Below are 21,507 nucleotides of genomic sequence, written 5' to 3'. Positions count from 1 at the left end.
TTTTCATAATTTCATGTTTTTTTAATAAAGGAGTTGATCAGGGAAACAGGGCAAGTGTTGTTTTTATTATTTATTAACTTTTATTTATTTATTTTTCTTTCACATTTTTTACTTTTTCTTTTACACTGACCTAGGGACTTGAAGATCTGGTCTTCTGATCCCCGCTATGATGCACTGCACTACTTATGTAGTGCAGTGCATCGTAACTGTCATTTTTCATTTGACAGTTAGCGTATTAGGTCCTGCCTCGGGCAGTACCTAATAGGCTTCCGTACCTGGGCAACCAGGAAGCCTAGTAACGGCTTCCTGGTTACCATAGCAACAATCGCCACCCGCGATCCACCGCAGGGGGGGGGGGCCCGGGGGTTACAGAGGGAGCTCCCTCCCTCTGTAGACCACTTCAATGCGGCGGACATCATTGACAGCCGCATTGAAGGGGTTAAATGGCTGCGATCGGCGGTAACAGCCATCGCAGCGGCATGTCAGCTGTGTATAACAGCTGACAGCCGCTGAAGATAAAGCGCGCACAGCTCCTGTGCTCGCTTTATCTGCAGGGCGTAACTGTACGCCTGTCTGCGGGAAATCACTTTGATTTCGGACGTACAGTTACGCCCAATCGCGGGAAGGGGTTAAACGCAATCCAGCACGTTTTGTTTGGTGTTTTATTCTTTTGACTCATGTTCTTTGGCTCACTGGATTTTATTTTCAAATTGCAGTGAAGGTGAAGAGGCTGGTTTTCCTGTAGGCTTTTCCTCAGGGAAGAAAAACAAAAAAAACACAAATTCGTACAACCCACTGGTATAATAAAGAGACGCAGCCCATAGATTAAAAAATAAACCTGCCAAAAAAAATGAAATCTTTAATGGGGCGTCCGCCCCTTATCATTGTGGAACATAAGCGCCATCAGCTTGGTATCATTATTACTTGCAACCAAATTCATTTCATACATATAAACCATAATTCATACAGTGCGGCTGCAGCAGACAAGTCCAAACAGAAAAAAGGCAAAACGCAAAGTAATCCCCCTGGGATGTCTCTGGGAAGCGTGGACAGTCATGGTCCACTCAAGAGTTCAGTACTCATCCAGGGTGTCTGCTCGAGGAATGGACAGGCCTCGCTCCTTCAGGGCCTGCACCTTCATCTTCTCCGCCTCCTGTTTGCTTTGCTGTTCCACACGCTGTTCCTCTAAGATCTCCTCAATGGAGACTTGAAGTAATTGTGTGTCGCTCTCCTTCTCCAGGTCCTGTAGGGGCACAACAAGCGCAAGGATTTAGACTAAGCATTTGTATTCAGACTCTGTAGTCCTCATTTAAGGCCTCATTTACACGAGCGTGTGAGTTTTGCGCGCGTAAAAGACACTTGACAGCTCCGTGTGTCATCCGTGTATGATGCGCGGCTGCGTGATTTTCGCGCAGCCGCCATCATAGAGATGAGGCTAGTCGACGTCAGTCACTGTCCATGGTGCTGAAAGAGTTAACTGATCGGCAGTAACTCTTTCAGCACCCTCGACAGTGAATTCCGATCACCATATCGAGTAACCTGTTTTAAAAAAAAAAAAAAAAAAAGAGGTTCGCACGTACCGAGAACTTCCCGGCCGTTGCCTTGGTGACGCGTCCTTGGTGACGCGCCTCTCTTGACATCTGGCCCCACCTCCCTGGATGACGCGGCAGTCCATGTGACCGCTGCAGCCTGTGCTTGGCTTATGATTGGCTGCAGCTGTCACTTGGACTGAATTGTCATCCCGGGAGGTCAGACTGGAGGAAGAAGCCGGGAGTTATCGGTAAGTCAGAACTTTTTTTTTTTTTTTTTTTTTTTTTTTTACACGTTCACGTATATTGGAATCGGAAGTCACTGTCCACGGTGCTGAACCAGTTTAACTCTTTCAGCACCCTGCACAGTGACTGTCTCCTGCCGGGTTCGGTCAAAACTAGTTCGGCCGAACCCGGTAAAGTTCGGTTCGCTCATGTCTAAGACACTCCGTTCGGATGTTTGTAAACAGAAAAGCACGTGGTGCTTTTCTGTTTACATTCAGTTTGACAGCTCTTGCGCGAATCACGCAGTTCGCACGGAAGTGCTTCCGTGCGACCTTCGTGGTTTTCACGCACCCATTGACTTCAATGGGTGCGTGATGCGCAAAAAACGCACGATTATAGAACATGTCGTGAGTTTTTTTCAGCGCACTCACGCTGAGCAAAACTCACGGACTGTCTGCACTGCCCCATAGAGTAATATAGGTGCGTACGACACGCGTGAAAAGCACGCGCGTATATTACGCTCGTGTAAATTAGGCCTAACAGTGAGAATTCTGCAGTCCCTTAAAAAACGCCCGGCTGTTTCCTTAGGCCCCATGCACACGAACGTAAAAACGCCTGTAATCACGGGCCCATAGACTTCTATTGGCCACGGGTACCTCCCCGTATGCTTACGGGAAGGTGCCCAGGCCGTTGAAAAATATAGAACATGTCCTATTTTAGGCCGTAATTACGGTATGGGCAGGCCCATAGAAGTCTATGGGGCTCCCGTAATTACGGGTGACTGTGTGTGCACCCGTAATTACAGGAGCGTTGCTAGGCGACGTCAGGGGATAGTCACTGTCCAGGGTGCTGAGAGAGTTAAACGATCGGCAGTAACTGTTTAAGCACCCTGGACAGAAACTACAGATCACAATATAGATAGTGTTTTAAAAACAACAACTAAAAAACGTTCATACTTACCCAGAACTCCCTGCTTCTTCCACCAGTCCGGCCTCCTGTGATGACTGTTCAGCCCATGTGACCGCTGCAGCCAATCACAGGCTGCAGTGGTCACATGGACGGCCGCGTTATCCAGGGAGGTCGGGCTGGATGTCGAAAGAGGGACGCGTCACCAAGACAACGGCCGGGTAAGTATGAATTTCTTTTACTGCGGAAAGGGCTGTCCCTTCTCTCTATCCTGCACGGATAGTGAGAAGGGGCTGCCGATTAGTGCAGTGCAATTTTGCAGCGAAAACGTGCCCGCAAATACTGGTGCAATACGGATCGAATACATGTGACCACGGACCCGTATTTACGCCAGTATTTACGGAAGGAGAAAAATAAGTTTGTGCGCATGAGGGCTTAAAGAGACTGTCACCGCATTATAAGTGCCCTATCTCTTACATAAGGAGATGGGCGCTGTAAAGTAGGTGACCGTAATGCTTTTTATTTAAAGAACAATTTTTTCACAACGTTGGGAGCGATTTTGGTTTATGCTAATGAGCTTTCTTAATGCCCAAGTGGGCGTACTTTTACTTTCGACCAAGTGGGCGTTGTACAGAGGAGTGCATGACGCTGACCAATCGGCATCATGCACTCCTCTCCATTCATTTACACTGCACTAGCGATATAGATATAGATATAATACTATGTGCAGCTACATACACAAGCCCTAACATTACTACAGTGTCCTGATAATGAATACACATGAAATCCAGCCTGGACGTCATGTGTACTCAGAATCCTGACACTTCTGACTCTTTTTTTGTGAGATTCCGGCAAGTGAAAGAAAATCTCGTTTAGCTCCGTGATCTCGCGAGATTTGGTTTCACTTGCCGGAATCTCACAAAAAAAGATTCAGAAGTGTCAGGATTCTGAGTACACATGACGTCCAGGCTGGATTTCATGTGTATTCATTATCAGGACACTGTAGTAATGTTAGGGCTTGTGTATGAGGCTGCACATAGTGATATATCTATATCGCTAGTGCAGTGTAAATGAATGGAGAGGAGTGCATGATGCTGATTGGTCAGCGTCATGCACTTTTCTGTATAACGCCCACTTGGTCGAAAGTAAAAGTACGCCCACTTGGGCATTAAGAAAGCTCATTAGCATAAACCAAAATCGCTCCTAACGTTGTGAAAAAAGATCGTTTTTTTTAATAAAAAGCACTGCTGTCACCTACATTACAGCGCCGATCTCCTTATATAGGAGACAGGGCACTTATCATGTGGTGACAGAGCCTCTTTAAAGTAGAGATCCAAGAGTACTAGTTTTAACCCCTTGCCAATGTACATTCACATAACACAGCTGACAACCTATTGCAACAGTCAGGATCACTTAATCTCTTAGATGCTGCTGCTAAAAAGTAGTGTTTTGTGTCAGGGAGCCAGTCTAACAAAAAGACTGTAAAGCAGAGAACCCCTTAAAGTGATGCTTTCATCTTAGGAAAAGGACAGGCTTTCTTATATTGGAGTATAAACCTTAAAGCGGTTGTCTGGCTTAGACCCTGGATGTGATGCCTAGGTCTCAATGCTGGCATTAAGCAAGTCCTTATGTTCCCCCAAAGTAAATCTGCTAAATAAAAAAAGTGCAAATTCTTGGGAAAAAATAAAAAGTATAGGCTCCATGTGCAATGCACAGACATTAGGCACTACGCCACTACTTCAACATGGGGAATTCCAGCATCATAAGGAAATAGGTGTAGAGGGGTTCACGAAGCCAGATAAAGCACCGGTTAAAAAAAAACAAAAAAAAAAACACGGAATAGTTGCCACTTCCAGCCAACCTCAAGAGCGTTTGGAGCATACGCTGCATATTTTCCATTTAGATTTGCGGGTGGAAAATCCACAGCATAATACAGTATCAGCAGAGGGGATGAGATTTGAACATATCTCAACCACATGCTGCAAGAAAAATTGCGCACAGAATATGCGCATAAATTGCCCTGTGGTGCAAAACATAAATCTGCTGCATGTCAATTTATGCTGCGATTCAACTGCACATTTGTTGCAGAATTTCCTCATTGCTTTCAATGGAGAAGTCAAATTCCACAACAAAAGCAATGTTAAATAAACATGCTGCAATTACACTTCGATTTTGCAGCAAATTCCGCAGGTTAAAAGAAAAAAAAAAAAAAAAAAAAAAAAAAGCCCCTTTAAGTTGTAAGGGCTGTTTTCCAGCTGACATACATACACCATTTGGTTAGAGTATTTGGGCAACTTTCCCTGCATGGTCTGGGTCGTATACGCTCCGAACTTCTCCACAGCATACACACCCAGTGTGAACTTCCCCTATACTGGTGCCTGAGTAAGCAACTTCATCTTCTGTAGGTGAAGTCATCTGAAACCTAGGTTTAAACGTGTACTCCAGGGGGTACATGCCCAGCCTTCAGGGGGTACATGCCCAGCCTTCAGGGGGTGCTTTTAGTAGGCAGAATAGAAGTAGGATCATACCTTGGGGGTAACTGATGTAATTTGTTTGAATCTGCTTAGAACAGTTGACACAAAGCATTGTACCGTCTGTACTATAAGTAGGAGGCAGACATTAAATTCAGCAGTTAAAGACGGCATCAAGTCATTTCTCTGCTACTCAATAATAACCATTATACAACATTTATATAACCCACAAATGGGCAACAATCTCACGTCCATTATAACATTGAGCTGAGAGCGCCATGGTGTCACCTACCAGGTTGGATTCTTTGTCAAAGACACATGGTGCTATATGACTTACCATAGAGAAACACTGGAGTCATGGCATGATCACCCTAAGATTTTACCATGACTTGTCGCCCTGGATCCCCAGCCTACTTTATTTAGCAGGCCAATGTTGTGACAGATGCTGCTGTTAACCACTTTCATTACTTACTATCTCTCCAAGAAGAACCACGTTTTCTCCTCGTACAACAAAAATCCCCCTGGGAATATCTCCATATTTCTTCCCAACGTGTATCCTCTCCACAGTCTGGTGTAGAACAAGATTAGCTAAGAGAGGTAAGAAAAGTATGGGTGAGGGTTCAGATCATCTGTCCAATGGTTAGCAGCTGCCAACCATAGCTAAAGCAGAAGACACTGGAAGAAAATCTCCTTTCCTCTCATTTTAAAGCAGATTCCAGGAGAGAGACTATGGCTACTGTTATATCTGTTAATAAGCGTAACCGCTACGCTAGACCTGTCGTATGACCGATCCCATCGCCTTATAATAGAGTGTGATTTGGACATTAATCGCGCTGCATGCTGTCTTGTTCTTGCTGTCAAATGTGATGGAACAGTGAAGCAGGCTCCGACAGCAGTGTGAACAGAGTTATAGATTTTTTCTCAAACCTAGAAAACCCCCTTTAAGGGCAATAATTTTTTTTACTTCACCCATGACTGCAACCCAGAAGAGAACCCACATTTATCTGTAAAACCTTCCTGCCAAAGAACAAACATCCAACCTCTATTGCTTAACGAATGTATGTGAGCAAAGATCAGGCAGCACCATCTTTCTCTGCCCAAGACACTGCCACAGCTCATTCTGAACAGATCTAGAATCACAGATTCCTCTATACTCAATGACACCTTACTGCTTTGAGCAAATGTTCGATTTCTACTGAAGAGGGGGGGGGGGGCACCTCTTTAGTTATCTTCGGATATCTATGACGCATATCAAAGTTTGCAACTTTACGCCCTGTAGAACTACTTGGAAGTTTAGATTTTTTTTTGGTGTGTAAAAGTTCTAAAAAAGGGAAGCATCTTTTTTTCTGTTTAAAAAAAATAATTAAATATAGTTTTACATCTCTAATGCAGACCTATGTATCTCCATGGTAACAGGCTACAAAACAAACTTTGTGTAGTCTGATGCTTAAATGGGTTTTCCCCATAATTATTATTTATCACCTATCCACAGGATAGGTGACAAATATCTGATTGATGGGGTTCAAACGCTGGGACCCCACTGCTCACGAAATCAGGCTTACCTTGCCGTTCCTGGGAGCCCCATAGGAATGGAGTGGTAGCGCGCATCGTCAGCCACCACTCCGCTATCTGCGGCAGCCCCATAGAAATGAATGGAGCGGTGGCCGAGCATGCACATCTCTGCTCCATTCCTATGCGTCTCAGGAGAACAGCAAGGCAAGTCATCCATCTGTGCCTTAGTTCTTGATAAACAATGTTAGTAAGAAGGTGACAAAACTACACATCAGCTTATTCTACAGATGCCTCTATGTTAAAGAGGCTCCGTCCCCATATTATAAGTGCCCTGTCTCCTACATAATCTGATCGGCGTTGTAATGCAGATAAGTGATTTTTATTTTGACAAAAGATCATTTTTGAGCAAGTTATGAGCAATTTTATATTTATGCTAATGAGTTTCTTAATGAGCAACAGGGCGTGTTTTTACTTTTTACCAACTGGGCGTTGTACAGAGAAGTGTATGACGCTGACCAATCAGCCTCATACACTTCTCATTGTTCCAGCCCACATGATCCACAGCACAGTGTGATTGTGCAGGGAAAGAAGCTGGGCTGGAACAATGAGAAGTGTATGAGGCTGATTGGTCACTGATTGGTCAGCGTCATACATTCCTCTGTACAACACCCAGCTGGTAAAAAGTAAAAACACGCCCAGTTGGTCATTAAGAAACTCATTAGCATAAATCTAAAGTTGCTCATAACTTGCTCAAAAATGATAGTTTTTCAAAATAAAAACCACTGCTGTTCTCTACATTACAGCGCCGATCAGATTATGTAGGAGACCGGGCACTTATAATGTGGTGACAGAGCCTCTTTAAGTCGTTAACCTAGCCAATAAAGATGACCTCGTCCGTAAGATCTGGAGAAGCCATTACTATACAGTAAGTCATTTGCTTGTATAAACGGAGAGTGGGTCTTTGCATAACAAATGTTTGTTTCAGCAAGAACTAGAATTTCCCTACAGGCATTTGCCTAAATTATTAATATCAGCAGTGTATCTTTCATGTAAAATAAGCTGGTGTATGCTACAAGTAAAAGGAACACTGTTCAAGTACATGGGGTAGAATATAGGGAAGAAAAACATTAACAGCCTTAAAGGAATACTCGTGATTTTTTTTTTTTTTAATAATAGCCCCCGCTTGGAAAGTATAATTTGTGAAAGGTAGGGCAGAAATCCTATTACTGGGCCCATTGACAATCTCCTCCGATCCCGACCGCTGTTATGTTACATGACTCCTATAAGACACACTAAGCATCTCATAGGAATGCATAGTGAAAGTAACTTTACACAGCAGATGCTGTAGGAATCGGGAAGTCATGTGACATAACGGCAGCCGGGGCTGGAGGGGATAGTTAGGCAACAATGTGCTTGATAAGAGGACTACATGCCCTAGTTTTTACTAGGTGCACTTTTCAAACAGGAGCCATGCCCAGGGGGAATAAAAAAAAAAAAAAATCACTAAAGACTTGAAGTGATAAAGTTCTGTTTTCCTGCAGCCACCAGTAGGGGGAGCTCACTGCATACTATTAATACATCAAAATCCATAGTAAAAATCTGCAGTCCGCTCCTTCCAGTGGCGGCTCCAGGCAACAATAATTTTAAAGTGGTTTACTAGGCTGAGCTTGGTACTTTTAGTAGAGGCATGCTTGGTATTACAATGCACTACTAAAAGTACGGAGCCGTGCAAACAATGGATGGGTTAAAACAGCCAATAAGCTGGGAGGTGCCGGGAGTCAGACCCCCACCGATCTAATATTACCTGTCTATGCCAAGTATAAGCCATCAATTTTTAAGAATTAGATACCCCTTTAAAGGGAATCGGTCAGCATTGCATGACCGAGAAATGAATATTTTAAAGCTCCTTGGAGCAAGTCGCAAATGTCAGAGGCAGCCCCTTTATGTTCAAGTGCTCCGGACTCTGCACTGAACGCTGTGAGCCCCTCCCCTCTAAGTGGTGGCTCTAGCATCCAATTAGGAGCCCGCTAGCGCCGCCAATCAGAGCAGGAGTGGGGCTGGCCACTTTTAGTGCAGAGAGCCCTTTAACATCAAGGTGCCGCCTCAGTTGGAAATGCGGTATATGATGCTGATACAGTTGTTCTGACTGTCAATGTATTCTTGCTAATAAACTTTGGACTGAGAAAAAATAAAAAAATAAAAAAAGGGCCGCCTCAGTGGCATTTGTGACCACAGCCCTGAATGGCATTTAAAGGGACATGGTTTTGTTACACTGCCCTCCCCTCTATATCGTGCGGTCAGCAGTTTTGAGGATTTAGAACTGCTGACAGATTCCCTTTAACGTCAGATCTATATAGGGGATTTTAAGCTCTGCATAAGAAAAATGAAGCTCGGACCCATAACAAAATATATACTTAAGAAATCTGTACAGAATTTGACCGGTTTAGATGAAAAAAATGAACGCTAAAAGGTGGACATTTACTAAGGCTAAAACGGTCTGCCAAAAACTTCCCAATATTTCAGATAATAGGAGAAATTTGGGGAAAATAGTCTAATCTTTGCAACTATTGTGGCACGTAGTGGCTGTTCCAGCAAACATAACCGCATTTAATGAGGGGAGAAATCAAGGCATTTACAACAGCAACACAAGACCTATTGTACAGTATGACCAGACCTCCGCACATTACAGGGGGGTGATATGAAGTTACATGGGTAGTTTGTCACACAATAGGTCACCCCATGTGCACCTGCCCAAGTGAAGACTTTACACTCTTGATCGTGATGAACCATTTTCATGCAGGATGGAAACCGTGCCAGCTACACTGCTGCCACCCAGTGATAGAGGAAGGTACCGCAGGTCCATGTAACTGGGTGGAGATAAGTTACAGGACTACCGCAACTATGCTGGATCCAAGACTACCAGTGCTGGCCCTGTGTCTGAGCTGCTGAGTAATCATGTAATAGCAGGTGCCATAGAGGAGATGGCACTGCCACTTACTCTATCGTATACACAGCGCTCATTAAATGTGGTATGCAACACAAGAGACTAGAACGCATCAAAGTGTCACATGAAGATTGTGGGAGCAGACAATGCCACAGAAAGGTCAAAACATCGGTCAAGGTTTTGTACGAGGTGGGCATCTTTTTCCTCCAGAACAGCACCACTCTTGTATACTGGCTGTATCTGGTATTGCAGCATTCATGTAGTGAGCTGCAACAGACAACCCAAGAGCACTGGACAAGAGTGGTACTTTTTATGGGTAAATTACCATTTCAGCTGCCTAGAAATGCTGAACAACCACTACAAAGTCTTACAGCAGGTGTATTGGATGTCACGCAGCTTATGCCTATAAACATTATAGAACCAAATATCAGCTGAAAATAATTGCACTGAACAGTAGGGGGCGACTATGAATATGAAGTCAAGAGTCGAAGGAAAGGAAACCCACTCACCGAACTGGTCAATGCTTCTCAAGTAACCAATAAGAGTTCTCCCATCTCGGAGTAAGACCAAGTGTTTTTCTAAAACAAAAAGAAACATTTATAGTCAGAATTGTGTTCATTAATAGAGGAAAACCACCAAGTGATTGAACATGAATCCCTGGGTAGAAAACACTGGCCTGGTCTATTGCAGGCAATCTAAGACCCTATTCACATCTGTGTTCAGCATTCTCTTCTGCTCCATCAGAGAAACAGAACAAATATGCTGGAAGTGCAGGGTCCGTTGAGCCACGGAGACAACCAGCGCCTGACAGAAACCATTGGCTTTAATGTGTTCCGTCAGGGGGTCCGTGGATTTACCAGAAACAATAGCACAGCATGCCTTGCTATTTACGGTATTTTTTGCGGAATCTGGGACGGAGGTCTCATGAAGCCTCTAACGCAGACGTGAGCAGGGCTTTAGCTAAATATGAAATCCTGCCTGATAGTTCACTACAACGTAAAAGTGCAGGCAAAACGTATCGGGGCTCAGAGGATTTTCTAGACTGATACAATAGTAAAACCCTCATCTGTAAGCAGCAATAACCCAGGTCAGCGTGTGGACATTACACAGTGGTGAGTGGGATTAAAAAAAAATAAAAAATGCAACGTGTTATAAGACGAAGATTCGCCTGTGAGATTTCACTCTTAAAATCAGTCACAGCATAAAAAAAAAAAAAGTGTGATCCACAATGATCAGCTGTTATCTGAGGGAGGACCTGGCAGCAAGTGTTTAATGTCCCTGCAGTGCCACCACAGGAGAAATGAAGCATAACAGTCGTCATTTAAATCAATGGGTTGTTCTTAATGCAAGGACATGGCAGGTCCTGCAGCAACAGATGTGCTTTGTAGCCACTCTGGCTAATAAAACAGGGTTTTCAAAATCATGCAAAACGTATAGGATTGTGTATATGATGTATATGAAAGTACAGCCCGGTCCTAGCCCATCACAAGCTGCAAAGAAGCCTTCCTTCTACATTTAAAATGTCTGCTTGTAAAACAGATAGCAAAACCACACAAAATAGTTACTATTTCACATCCCCCATATGTCTACTTTATGTTGGCATCGTTTTTTTTTAAACATTCTTTTATTTTTCTAGGACGTTACAAGGCTTAGAACTTAAAGGGAATGTGTTGCCAGAAAAACATGTTGTTTTTTTTTAAATTAAACATTTAGTGTGTGGGTGATTAAACATTGTTCAAATTTTTTTTATTTTTTTCACGAGTCAGGAAATATTATAAATTAATTCAAAATTTATAATACTACTCATTTTTGGTCACTAGATGGAGCTATTCCCAAAATTGCAGCATTGCAACATTGGGTTAAAAGCCCTCGCTCTAGTGAGCTCTCAGCATCCCCCCCTCCTTTATCCTGGCTAGTGCCGGGATAAACGAGGGGTTTGAACGGTGTAACCTCCTACACTGTGTGTCGCCATTTTTTGAGCTAACACACAGTGTAGTAGGTTTACATACAGTAGTAAACACACACAAACATTGAAATCTCTTACCTGCTCCTGCCGCCGCGGCTCCCTCCGGCCCGTCCGCTCCATTTGCTGCCGCAGGTCCAAGTGCACAAATCCGGAAGCCGCGACCGGAAGTAGTAATATTACTGTCCGGCCGCGACTTCCGGTCCACAGGAAAATGGCGCCGGACAGCGCCAATTTCGAATTGGACTGTGTGGGAGCGGCGCATGCGCAGTTCCCACACAGACGCCGTACACTGAAGTCAATGGGACGGGAGCCGTCCGCAGTCCCTATGGGACTGTGGCTGCCGTATTCCATGTCTGTATGTGTCGTTAATCGACACAGACAGAAATGGAACAAAAAATGGCAGCCCCCATAGGGAAGAAAAAGTGTAAAAATAAGAAAAAGTAAAACACAAACACACAAATGAATATAAACGTTTTTAATAAAGCACTAACATCTTTAACATATAAAAAAATAATTTGTGATGACACTGTTCCTTTAAGCAGCGATTTCTCACATTTTCAAGAAAATGGCAAAAGGCTATTTTAACAGGGGCCAGTTCAGTTGTGGCTTTACATATTAGAAAGTTCCCATCAATCATCCCATTTTGAAAACTGCACCCCTCAAAGTATTCAAAACAGCATTCAGAAAGTGTTTTAACCCTTTAGGCGTTTCACAGGAATTAAAGCAAAGTAGAGGTGAAATTTACAAATAATTTTTTTTTCTGTACCACAGAAGGTTTTACCCGAGAAACAACTCCATATTTATTGCCCAGATTCTGCAGTTTTTAGAAATATCCCACATGTGGCCCTAGTGTGATAATGGACTGAAACAGAGGCCTCAGAAGCAAAGGAGCACCTAGAGGATTTTGGGGCCTCCATTTTTTTAGAAGATATTTTAGGCACCATGTTAGGTTTGAATAGGTCTTGTGGTGCAAAACAGTAAAGAGCCCCAAAAGCAACCCCATTTTGGAAACTACACCCCTCAGGGAATTTATCTATGGGTATAGTTAGCATTTTGAGCCCAGTTTTTTTGCTAAATTTATTTAAATTAGTATGTGAAGATGAAAAGTTTACTTTTTTTCTGAAAAATCGTAGAAATGTTTAATTTTTACAAGGAATAAAGGGGAAACACCCCAACATATGTAAAGCCATTTCTCCCGATTATATCTATACCCCATATGTGGTAATAAACGGCTGTTTGGACCAATAGCAGGGCTCAGAAGGGAAGGAGCGCCATTTGGATTTTGGATTTCTGATGTTGCGAAAATAGTTTTCAGTGTCGTGTCACGTTTACAATGCACTGGAGGGACCAAAATACTGGAAACACCCAAAAAGCGACCCCATTTTGAAAATTACACTCAAGTAATTTTTCTAGGGGTAAAGTTAGCATTTTGACCACACAGTTTTGCTAAATTCATTGGAATTATTCTGTAAAGGTAAAAATCAACTTTTCTGAAAAAACTTAGCCATTTTTAATTTTTACAAGGAATAAAGGAGAAAAAGCACCCCAACATTTGTAAAACTATTTCTCCGATTACGGAAATATGCCATATGTGGTAAACTGCTTTTCTAACCCACAGCGGGGCTTAGAAGGTAAGGGCGCTATTTGGAGCTCAAATTTAGCTGGAATAGTTTTTGGGTGCCATGTTTCATTTGCAAAGCCCCTGGAGTTCAGTGCGCTATAAATGACCATTTTACTTTATTCTGCAGGTCGATACGATTACAGCGATACCATATGTATATAGGGTTTTTTATGTTTTGCAGCGTTTGCGCAATAAAATCACTTCTTTATAAAATTATTTATTTTCTGTGTCCCCATATTCTGAGAGCCGTAACTTTTATTTTTCAGTAAAAAAAGCTGTGTAAGGGCTTGTTTTTTGCGGGACGGGTTGTAGTTTATTGGTATTATTTTGGGGTACATTTGATCACTTTTTATTCTATATTTTGGGAGGAGTGGTGACCAAAAAATAGTGGTTCTTGAATTATTTTTTTACGGTGTTCACCGTGCGGGAAAAATATTAGTTTTATAGTTGGGGTTGTTACGAACGCGGTGATTGCAAATATGTGTACTTTTAACGTGTTCACTTTTTTCCTATAATGAAAGACTTATAGGAAAAAAAGCAGTGTTGGTTTAATTAACTTATAACTTTTATTTTTACACTTTTTTGAAAACATTTTTATTCTTTTTTAAACTCTTATTTTACTTGTCCCACTAGTGGACATTTAGACTTGCAGCTCTGATCGCTGCTGGAATACATTACACTACACACGTAGTGTAATGTGTTCTTAGTGTATGTTCACACGCAGTGGTTTCAGACGTAATTCGGGCTGTTTACGCCTGAAAAAACGGCACCATTAGGTCTCCGAACATCTGCCCATTGCTTGCAATGGGATTTACGATGTTCGGTTCCCACGAAGCTTAATTTTACGCGTCGCTGTCAAAATATGGCACGTAAAAAGACGTCCGCGAAAAAGAGCATGTCACTTCTTGGGACATTTTTTGGAGGCATTTTTCATTGACCATTGAAAAACCGCTCCAATAACGGCTGTAAAATACGCAGCGAAAAACGAGAGTTGTTACAAAAACGTCTGAAGATCAGGAGCGGTTTTCACTTTCACACGTATTTTGCTAAGCATGTGAACATACCCTAAGGAATTAACACGAACGTGTGCGTTGCAGATCCGTGTGTCATCAGTGAATGGTGTGTAGCTGTGTGATTTTCGCGCATATGCCATCCTTATGACACGCGGTTTTGATGTTTAGAAAAAGAAATGAAGGAAGTGCTTTCGTGTGCTGCGCGTGATTTTCACGCACCCAATGACTTCAATGGGTGCGTGATGCCGGAACAACGCCCAAATATAGGACATGCCGTGAGTTTTACGCAGCGGGCACACGCTATGTGAAAATCAAGGACTGTCTGAACGGCCCCATAGACTAACATAGGTTCGTGCGAGGCGCGTGAAAATCACGGCATGTCCTTTATTTGGGCGTTGTTCCGGCATCACACACTCATTGAAGTCATTGGGTGCGTGAAAAGCACACGGAAGCACTTCCGTGTGACGCGCGTGATTCGCGCAACAGCAGTAAAAACTATGAATGAAAACAGAAAAGCACCATGTGCTTTTCTGTTTACAAACATACAGAGTGTCATAATGATGGCGGCTGCGCGAAAATCACGCAGCCACGCATCATACGTGGCTGACACACGGAGCTTTGATGTACCTTTTGCGCATGCAAAACGCCTGTCACTGACAGGAAGCCTACGAGGACCAGCCCTACGAGGGCTGCCAACTTCCGTACATGGCAGCCCGGAGGCCATTGTCTGGCCTCCGGTTGCCGTGACAAGGTTCGCCAGCCCCCTGCAAATGCATGTGGGGGGCTGCCAACCTGCTCTAAACCTCTTCAATGCGGAGATCGCAATCCACCACCGCATCGAAGAGGTTAATTCGTGATTTCAGCGGTGACGGGGAGAGCAGGGCAGACACCCTCCACAGTTAACTGCCGCTGCGGCGTAGAGCACTGTTAAAGCGCGGACGTAACTGCACGCCCAGGTGCGCGAAGTTACTGCTCACCTGTACGTGCATTTACACCAAGGTGCGGGAAGGGGTTAACATGACTTAATTTATTTATTTTTTACTTTACTTTTAAACTTTAATGCACTGGCATAGATCTATATCTCCGTGTGTAATACAGTCATTGCCCCGCTCCTGACAAAGTGTGTGTGTGGTCAGCATGAGGTGATGCGGCCGGCGGTGCACTAATGAGCGGTGGGGCAGGCACCGAGGAAAGAACGTGGGGGGTGTTTTACAGTGCGCCCACCATGTTCTGTCTTCAGTGCAGCGCTGGTCGTATCCTCTCATGCGGACCACGCGCGCTCTTCTCAGGAGCGGGACAATGGCTGTGTTACACAGCTGCAGCCCCACTCTCATACATTCATGTGTTACTATACTAAGATATGCGGCCGCACAGTTTAGTATCTAAATACATGAAATAACGGTATTGAACCATTTGAGGGTGCACGGCATTGAAACAGTATCGAAGTTACGATGCATCCCTAGTGCAGAGAGGAGATCATATACAGATACTCGGGTGGCAGTGCCCCCTGTGAGAATGCTTGGTGCAGGTCTGGGGTGTGTACCCAGGGACCAACAACATGTACCAGCAAGTGATCTTCAGAGCAATAAACACAACTGTCAAATAATACCATCATATATAGGAAGACCGCTATAACCTAGGCAGGATATTACTGCTCACATACCAAGCCTTGCCCATAGGGGGCAGTATGGAACGACAAGTTTCATTCATCAGATTAACAGCTAAAAGGCCTTGATAAACGACACCTACCAATAAGGAGTCGTCATTTCCCTTCCTCCACTATTCCTGGCTGAAAAAACATGATCCTGCAGGGGGAAACCAGCGAGTACAGGAAATACTCAAACTATGCTCCATCGTAAGGCATGATGGGGGTGATCCTTAGCCTTTAACCCTGTTTACAACCAGCTACATTTTACCATTTTTGCCTCGGCTACTCAGGAACCATACCTTTTGTCATGGCAGTCAGAAACCTTGTTTTCTGCAGGAGAAATTGTATTTTTTTTGTGCTGTACATAGAATTTACTGAGCCCTTCTGCACACGACAGGGTTTCCCGGCCGTCACACGGCGGCAGTAGGAACAATAGACCCCAAATGGGGCTATTGACACGACTGATTTTTTGACGGGCCGGGAAACCCAGCCGTCAAAAAATGGGACATGAGAAAACAAATCTCATCCATACGCTGCGTAAATACGGAGCGGAAAAAACTCCGAAATGGACCTCCAGAGCAGAATTTTATTCCGCAGCAGGTCAATTGTATTTGCGTAAACGATGCTTTTCTTTTGCAAGTTTTCCCCCATTGAATTCAATGGGGAGGTAAAACCCACAACAAACAGAAGTTGTTGCTTTTTTTGGCTGCGGGTTCGCAGTGATTCCGCCGCAAAAAAATATATCTCACCCAGAAGTCTGTGTTCCTCCCTGCAGCACGGCCTCCTGGGATGACGTTTCACCCCATGTGACTGCTGCAGCCAATCACAGGAGGTAGAGGCGGTCACATGGGATGAAACATCACAGGCCGCTAGCCGGCTGGCTAAGTGCTGCAGTTTTTCACCTGATATTCCCTGTGGCGCACATGGCAAATATGCTGTGCGCTATTATGCAGGATAACCACCCTGTGTGAACTCAGCCTTAGGGTGCATTTACATGAGACTTCTTGGCCACGCAATAAAGACCACATCAAAAATAGCGGCAAAATAGTCTCACATAAGTGCACCCTTAGGGCTCATTCAGACGTCTCATCTGTGTGCATTGAAACAACAAACAGCACGCATACCCAATGATATCATATATGACGCTATTCACACACGCGTGAGCTTTCTTACAGCAGGTGTCTGTTGTGTGAAACTCGCTGCATGTCCTAGATTGGTGCATTTCCAACATCATTTATCTACAGGTGACTGGTTGCTATGGCTACTTCACATGTTGCGAACACTAGCTTTAACACACATAGTATACAGCCATGTAATATAGAATGTATACGATATGCTATAGTCAGGCGACAACATATCATTAAAGCAGGTTATATATGCGCTATACTGACTGTCAATATCCTCTATGAGGCTTGCGGTCCCCGGCATATAATTCATTCTCTCGCCCTCCCCCTGCTTGGGGCAAAACCTCACACCGGACACCGCGTCAAGCAGCCGACCGGAAACTTCGCCATCTTGGGAAAAAAAATAACCTCCGGCGCACAGGTAGCGAAATATAAGCATTACAGTGACGTCATACGTTCCAAGCCCGCTGAGTGGGCAGGGTTGCACAGCTGAGATTTATCATTGCGCTGATTGGAGAACAGGCACTGATGTGTCCTAAATAGGCGTAGTTAGCTAGTGCATACTGATTGGTTTAAATGATATGGGTGGGCGCGGTCAAGAAATGATTTGTTATTAATACGCCTGCGCAAGTCCTACAGCCAACGATTTGATAAGGGGATTTTGACGTAGACAGAATATACTACTCTTGATTGGCTAGACTACTTATAAAGGACAAGTGAAGGCGGAATCGTATAAGTAAAGTGACAGATAATTCTCCTTACTCCCTATTCGCTATTTGAAACTGTAGTGGGCGTGTCACGTTTCGCAGGCTCAAGTCTAATTGGCTGATGATTATTCTCTGCCTGTGTGATTGGTTCATTGTTGGTTGCCATGCTTCGTACCGCGCTTGCGCAGTAAGAGTCCGTTTGCGCGGCTGGTTGTATACTCAGCTACTTTCATGTCGACTACGCACAGACCCGGGGATGGCAGCGGATATTATCCAACCGGGGACGTGCTGTCTCGGCAGGGGGAGGCCACTTCGGGCTGGGGCGCCGGTTATTATCCTCCGGAGACTACAAGAAGCTGGGCCGGAGGTGAAGAGGTGGGAGGAGCTGCCGGTACCCAGGTATTGCTTGCGCCCCGTTTAATACACAGCATATCAGATAGATGTAGTCTGTTACTATACATGTCCGTACCTTGCACAACCCCTGATTCTGGGAAAGCTGGGTGACATCCAATATGGCCGCTATTAGGGTTCCTACAAGTGTAGCCACCCAGCTTTCCTAAGATCAGAGTGTTTTCCTGCATAACTAGACAGATGTGCCAGTGACTTCTCCTGCGGCGGCTGTACTGTTTGTCACCAGCTGACCCCGCCCACTTGTTCAGGATCTACCTTGGTGGTTTCGGCTGTACACAACCTGCAGGGAGAATTCTGGCCAGTCTGACCCCTTCATTATGTTGGCCATTCATTTATGGCTGGTTACTGGTCAGTATTGCCCTGGTAGTTACCCCACTACCCAGTTACTATATTATTCTGTATGTATGATGCACATCTAAGGTGTTTGGGCCTCAGCAGAACCAGGGTGGTGGCACGGCTGGCACACAACCCATCTAGAGGAGCAGAGATCGGTGTAGGACCATGTGCAGTCGCTTTTTCTTGGCTGTCACATTATAGGCACTGTCGTGGCAGTAACTACTTTGGGCTCTGCTATGTGGTTGGAACGATCTGGGTAATTCTGAGTGGTGGGTACAATGATGCCTGTGATTTAGTTTGGGTGTTCCTATGATGGTGCTATTTGGTCTAGACTGCTTCATGAATGGCTGCCAGGTGGCACCAGTTATGATGTGTTTCTGTCTGCTGTGAATTATTCAATGGCGTCTTTTATATCACCACCTCTGGGCACTCAGGATGACGGGTATTGTTGCGAGGGATTGGCCATTGTGGTGTTAAAGGGGGTTTTCCGGGATTTTACATAGGTAGTCTATCAAAACGAGGGGGAGCGTTGCCCTCCGCTGCAGTACCAGACACCGCCTCATGCGTATAGACGGCACGGTATCGGATACTGCGCCTTTCTCCTGGCGGTGGGATAGGCTGTCAATGTCAAATCCTGGATAACCCAAATGTCTATGGGCCACTTAAGAGGTTTCAGTACCATGGACAGCATTGGCAAGTGGACGCTCCATTGTTTTTTCCGCTTTGCTCAACTCTAGGGGACAGATCACTAGTATAGACCATTAATGATTGATAATTGGGGGTCTTAGCCCAGCAGATCATCAGAAGGGACATGGCACTTGCTGGAGCATTGTGGCCCCTTAAGTGTTTTCCCAGACACAACAGCTTGTAATTCTGGACCTGGTACTGCAGCTCCGCTCCATTCAGACCCCTCTAATTAAAAGTTTAGTCCCAGAAAACCCCTGTAATACGTGAAAATTCATCTGTGACCGCACTTCACCCCAATATCCTACTGCAATGATGTGACGCTCACGGGGGTCCGGGAAGATGCGATACGAGGGGCTGTTTGGTTGAGTCTTCGCCCTGTCTCTGTGCTGCGTGTTACATGTGTGTTTTTGTTGTTTTTTTCTGGGGGGTTAAGGCCCATAGTTAAAAAAAAAAAAAAAAAAAAGGTAAAAATGTGTTTTACTTTTTAGCTCATATATTTTTTTTTTTTCTGGCAAGCTTGTTTTTCTGGTAATAATATAGTGTTACCCAAAAATAAACCTTTTTATCTGTGACCCTTATTGTCTACCGTAAAGTTTGATATATTCCATGTCTGTTTCAGGGTAATTGGGTCAGGGCCGGTGTTAGGCTGGGTTCACACGACCTATTTTCAGACGTATACGAGGCGTATTATGCCTCGTTTTACGTCTGAAAATAGGGCTACAATACGTCAGCAAACATCTGCCCATTCATTTGAATGGGTTTGCCGACGTACTGTGCAGACGACCTGTTATTTACGCGTCGTCGTTTGACAGCTGTCAAACGACGACTCGTAAAAATACAGCCTCGTCAAAAGAAGTGCAGGACACTAAGGGTATGTTCACACGGCCAAATTTCAGACGTATACGAGGCGTATTATGCCTCATTTTACGTCTGAAAATACGGCTCCAATACGTCGGCAAACATCTGCCCATTCATTTGAATGGGTTTGCTGACGTACTGTGCAGACGACCTGTTATTTACACGTTGTCGTTTGACAGCTGTCAAACGACGACGCGTAAAAATACAGCCTCGTCAAAAGAAGTGCAGGACACTTCTTTGGACGTTTTTGGAGCTGTTTTCTCATAGACTCCAATGAAAACAGCTCCAAAAACGGACGTAAAAAACGCCGCGAAAACGGCGCGAAAAACGCTGCGAAAAATGCGAGTTGGTAAAAAAACGTCTGAAAAGCAGGGTCTGTTTTCCCTTGAAAACAGCTCTGGATTTTCAGACATTTTTGGTCACTACGTGTGAACATACCCTTAAAATAATGTTTGGCAATGGGAGCGTTTTTGGTTGTTTATGTGTACTTATTTCATGTATTTTTGTGTTTTTACTATTATAATGGCCTATCCCTCAAAGGTCGGAGAAGACCACTGGCGACTTTATTATTATTATTTTTTTTAAACTATACTTTACGTTTCCATTGTAACTGGCGCTGCACGGTTGCATACGAATTCCGACCTGTTAGGGTCTTTTCACACTGGGTGGATATGCTGCGTAAAAGTACACCGCGTGTCCACCCTGGTCCCCGCAGGGCATTCCAGCAGAAAAACGAAACTGACCCCTGTGGAAAATAGCAGGTTAAAAAAAAAAATAAGCTTCGCCCATACTTACCTGTAGTCATGGCGATGCGTCTCTCTGACGTCCTGCAGCCCGGCCTCCTGGGACTAAGTTTGTTACGTGGAATGAAACGTCATCTCTGTAGGCCCAGCTGGATGCAGGAGTGTAGAGATTTGGGTAAGTATATGCTTTTTTTTTTTTTTTTTCTTTTGCGGTGGAATCGCAGCTTTTCCGCCGCAAGAGTTTCATCATTTGCTATTTGTTGCAGGTTTTACCTTCCCATTGAATTAGATGGGGAAAAACCTGCAACAAAAAAAACAGTGATTCCACAGCATAAATTGACATGCTGCGGATTAAAAACCGCTCCGCGGGTCGATTTTATGAAAGTTTTTTTGCGCAGCGCGTGGATGAGATTTGTTCAAATCTCATCCACTCTGCTGCTACTGTAATACACTGCAGATTTTCCACCGTTAAATCGTTTGCGGAAAATCCGCAGTATTACCGCTACGTGTGAACTTACCCTTATAGTGTCTATTGTCTAGTCAGAACCAGCAGCAATCATGTGACCAGTCACCTGACCACCGGCACCAATAGAAACAGTGATGTGTATGTGAGTACAGGGTAGCGGTGAAAACCGCTTCTGTCTTTTCTCCAGGGTCCCTGGCAGGCACCCGACATCCAGCTGTCCAATAGCTCGGCAGCAAGCTTAAACCCACGCTGTGTATATATATATTAGTGAGTGGTCCTCAAAGAAGAACCATCTAATAAAACTTTAGCATGTGTTAGTAAGTTTTGCAGACCCCTGACA

The 21,507-nt window shown here is 44.2% G+C and overlaps 2 protein-coding genes across 3 annotated transcripts in view; one reads left to right on the top strand and one right to left on the bottom strand.

The window, feature by feature from the left end:
- Nucleotides 1-825: 825 nt before the first annotated feature.
- LSM1 (LSM1 homolog, mRNA degradation associated) lies at nucleotides 826-17,411 on the bottom strand. The gene is made up of 4 exons (XM_075858805.1): nucleotides 17,227-17,411; nucleotides 10,097-10,165; nucleotides 5,604-5,719; nucleotides 826-1,243 (listed from the first exon to the last, which is right to left on the bottom strand). The coding sequence occupies exons 1-4, from the start codon at nucleotides 17,396-17,398 to the stop codon at nucleotides 1,073-1,075; spliced, it is 528 nt and encodes a 175-aa protein (XP_075714920.1). The 5' UTR covers nucleotides 17,399-17,411; the 3' UTR covers nucleotides 826-1,072.
- A 445-nt stretch (nucleotides 17,412-17,856) lies between these two features.
- BAG4 (BAG cochaperone 4) overlaps nucleotides 17,857-21,507 on the top strand; it is a 61,244-nt gene continuing 57,593 nt past the window's right edge. For both annotated transcript variants that reach the window (XM_075858804.1, XM_075858803.1), the window contains exon 1: nucleotides 17,857-18,065. In XM_075858804.1, the coding sequence (XP_075714919.1) occupies nucleotides 17,898-18,065 (168 nt within the window). In that variant the 5' untranslated portion in view covers nucleotides 17,857-17,897. The remainder of the gene's footprint in view (nucleotides 18,066-21,507) is intronic.

This window comes from Rhinoderma darwinii, chromosome 3 (assembly GCF_050947455.1).
Source record: "Rhinoderma darwinii isolate aRhiDar2 chromosome 3, aRhiDar2.hap1, whole genome shotgun sequence".
In the NCBI taxonomy this organism is placed as follows: domain Eukaryota; kingdom Metazoa; phylum Chordata; class Amphibia; order Anura; family Rhinodermatidae; genus Rhinoderma; species Rhinoderma darwinii.
The sequence above is the reverse complement of the archived record's forward strand: the minus strand, read 5'-3'. Positions and strand labels throughout refer to the sequence as shown.

Coding starts and splice junctions, on each gene's coding strand:
- LSM1 (XM_075858805.1), bottom strand. CDS start 17,398: ATGCTTATATTTCGCTACCTGTGCGCCGGAGGTTATTTTTTTTCCCAA. Junction 5,720..10,096: donor GAGAAGCATTGACCAGTTCG/GTGAGTGGGTTT, acceptor TACCTCTCTTAG/CTAATCTTGTTCTACACCAG. Junction 1,244..5,603: donor TGGTTCTTCTTGGAGAGATA/GTAAGTAATGAA, acceptor GTGCCCCTACAG/GACCTGGAGAAGGAGAGCGA.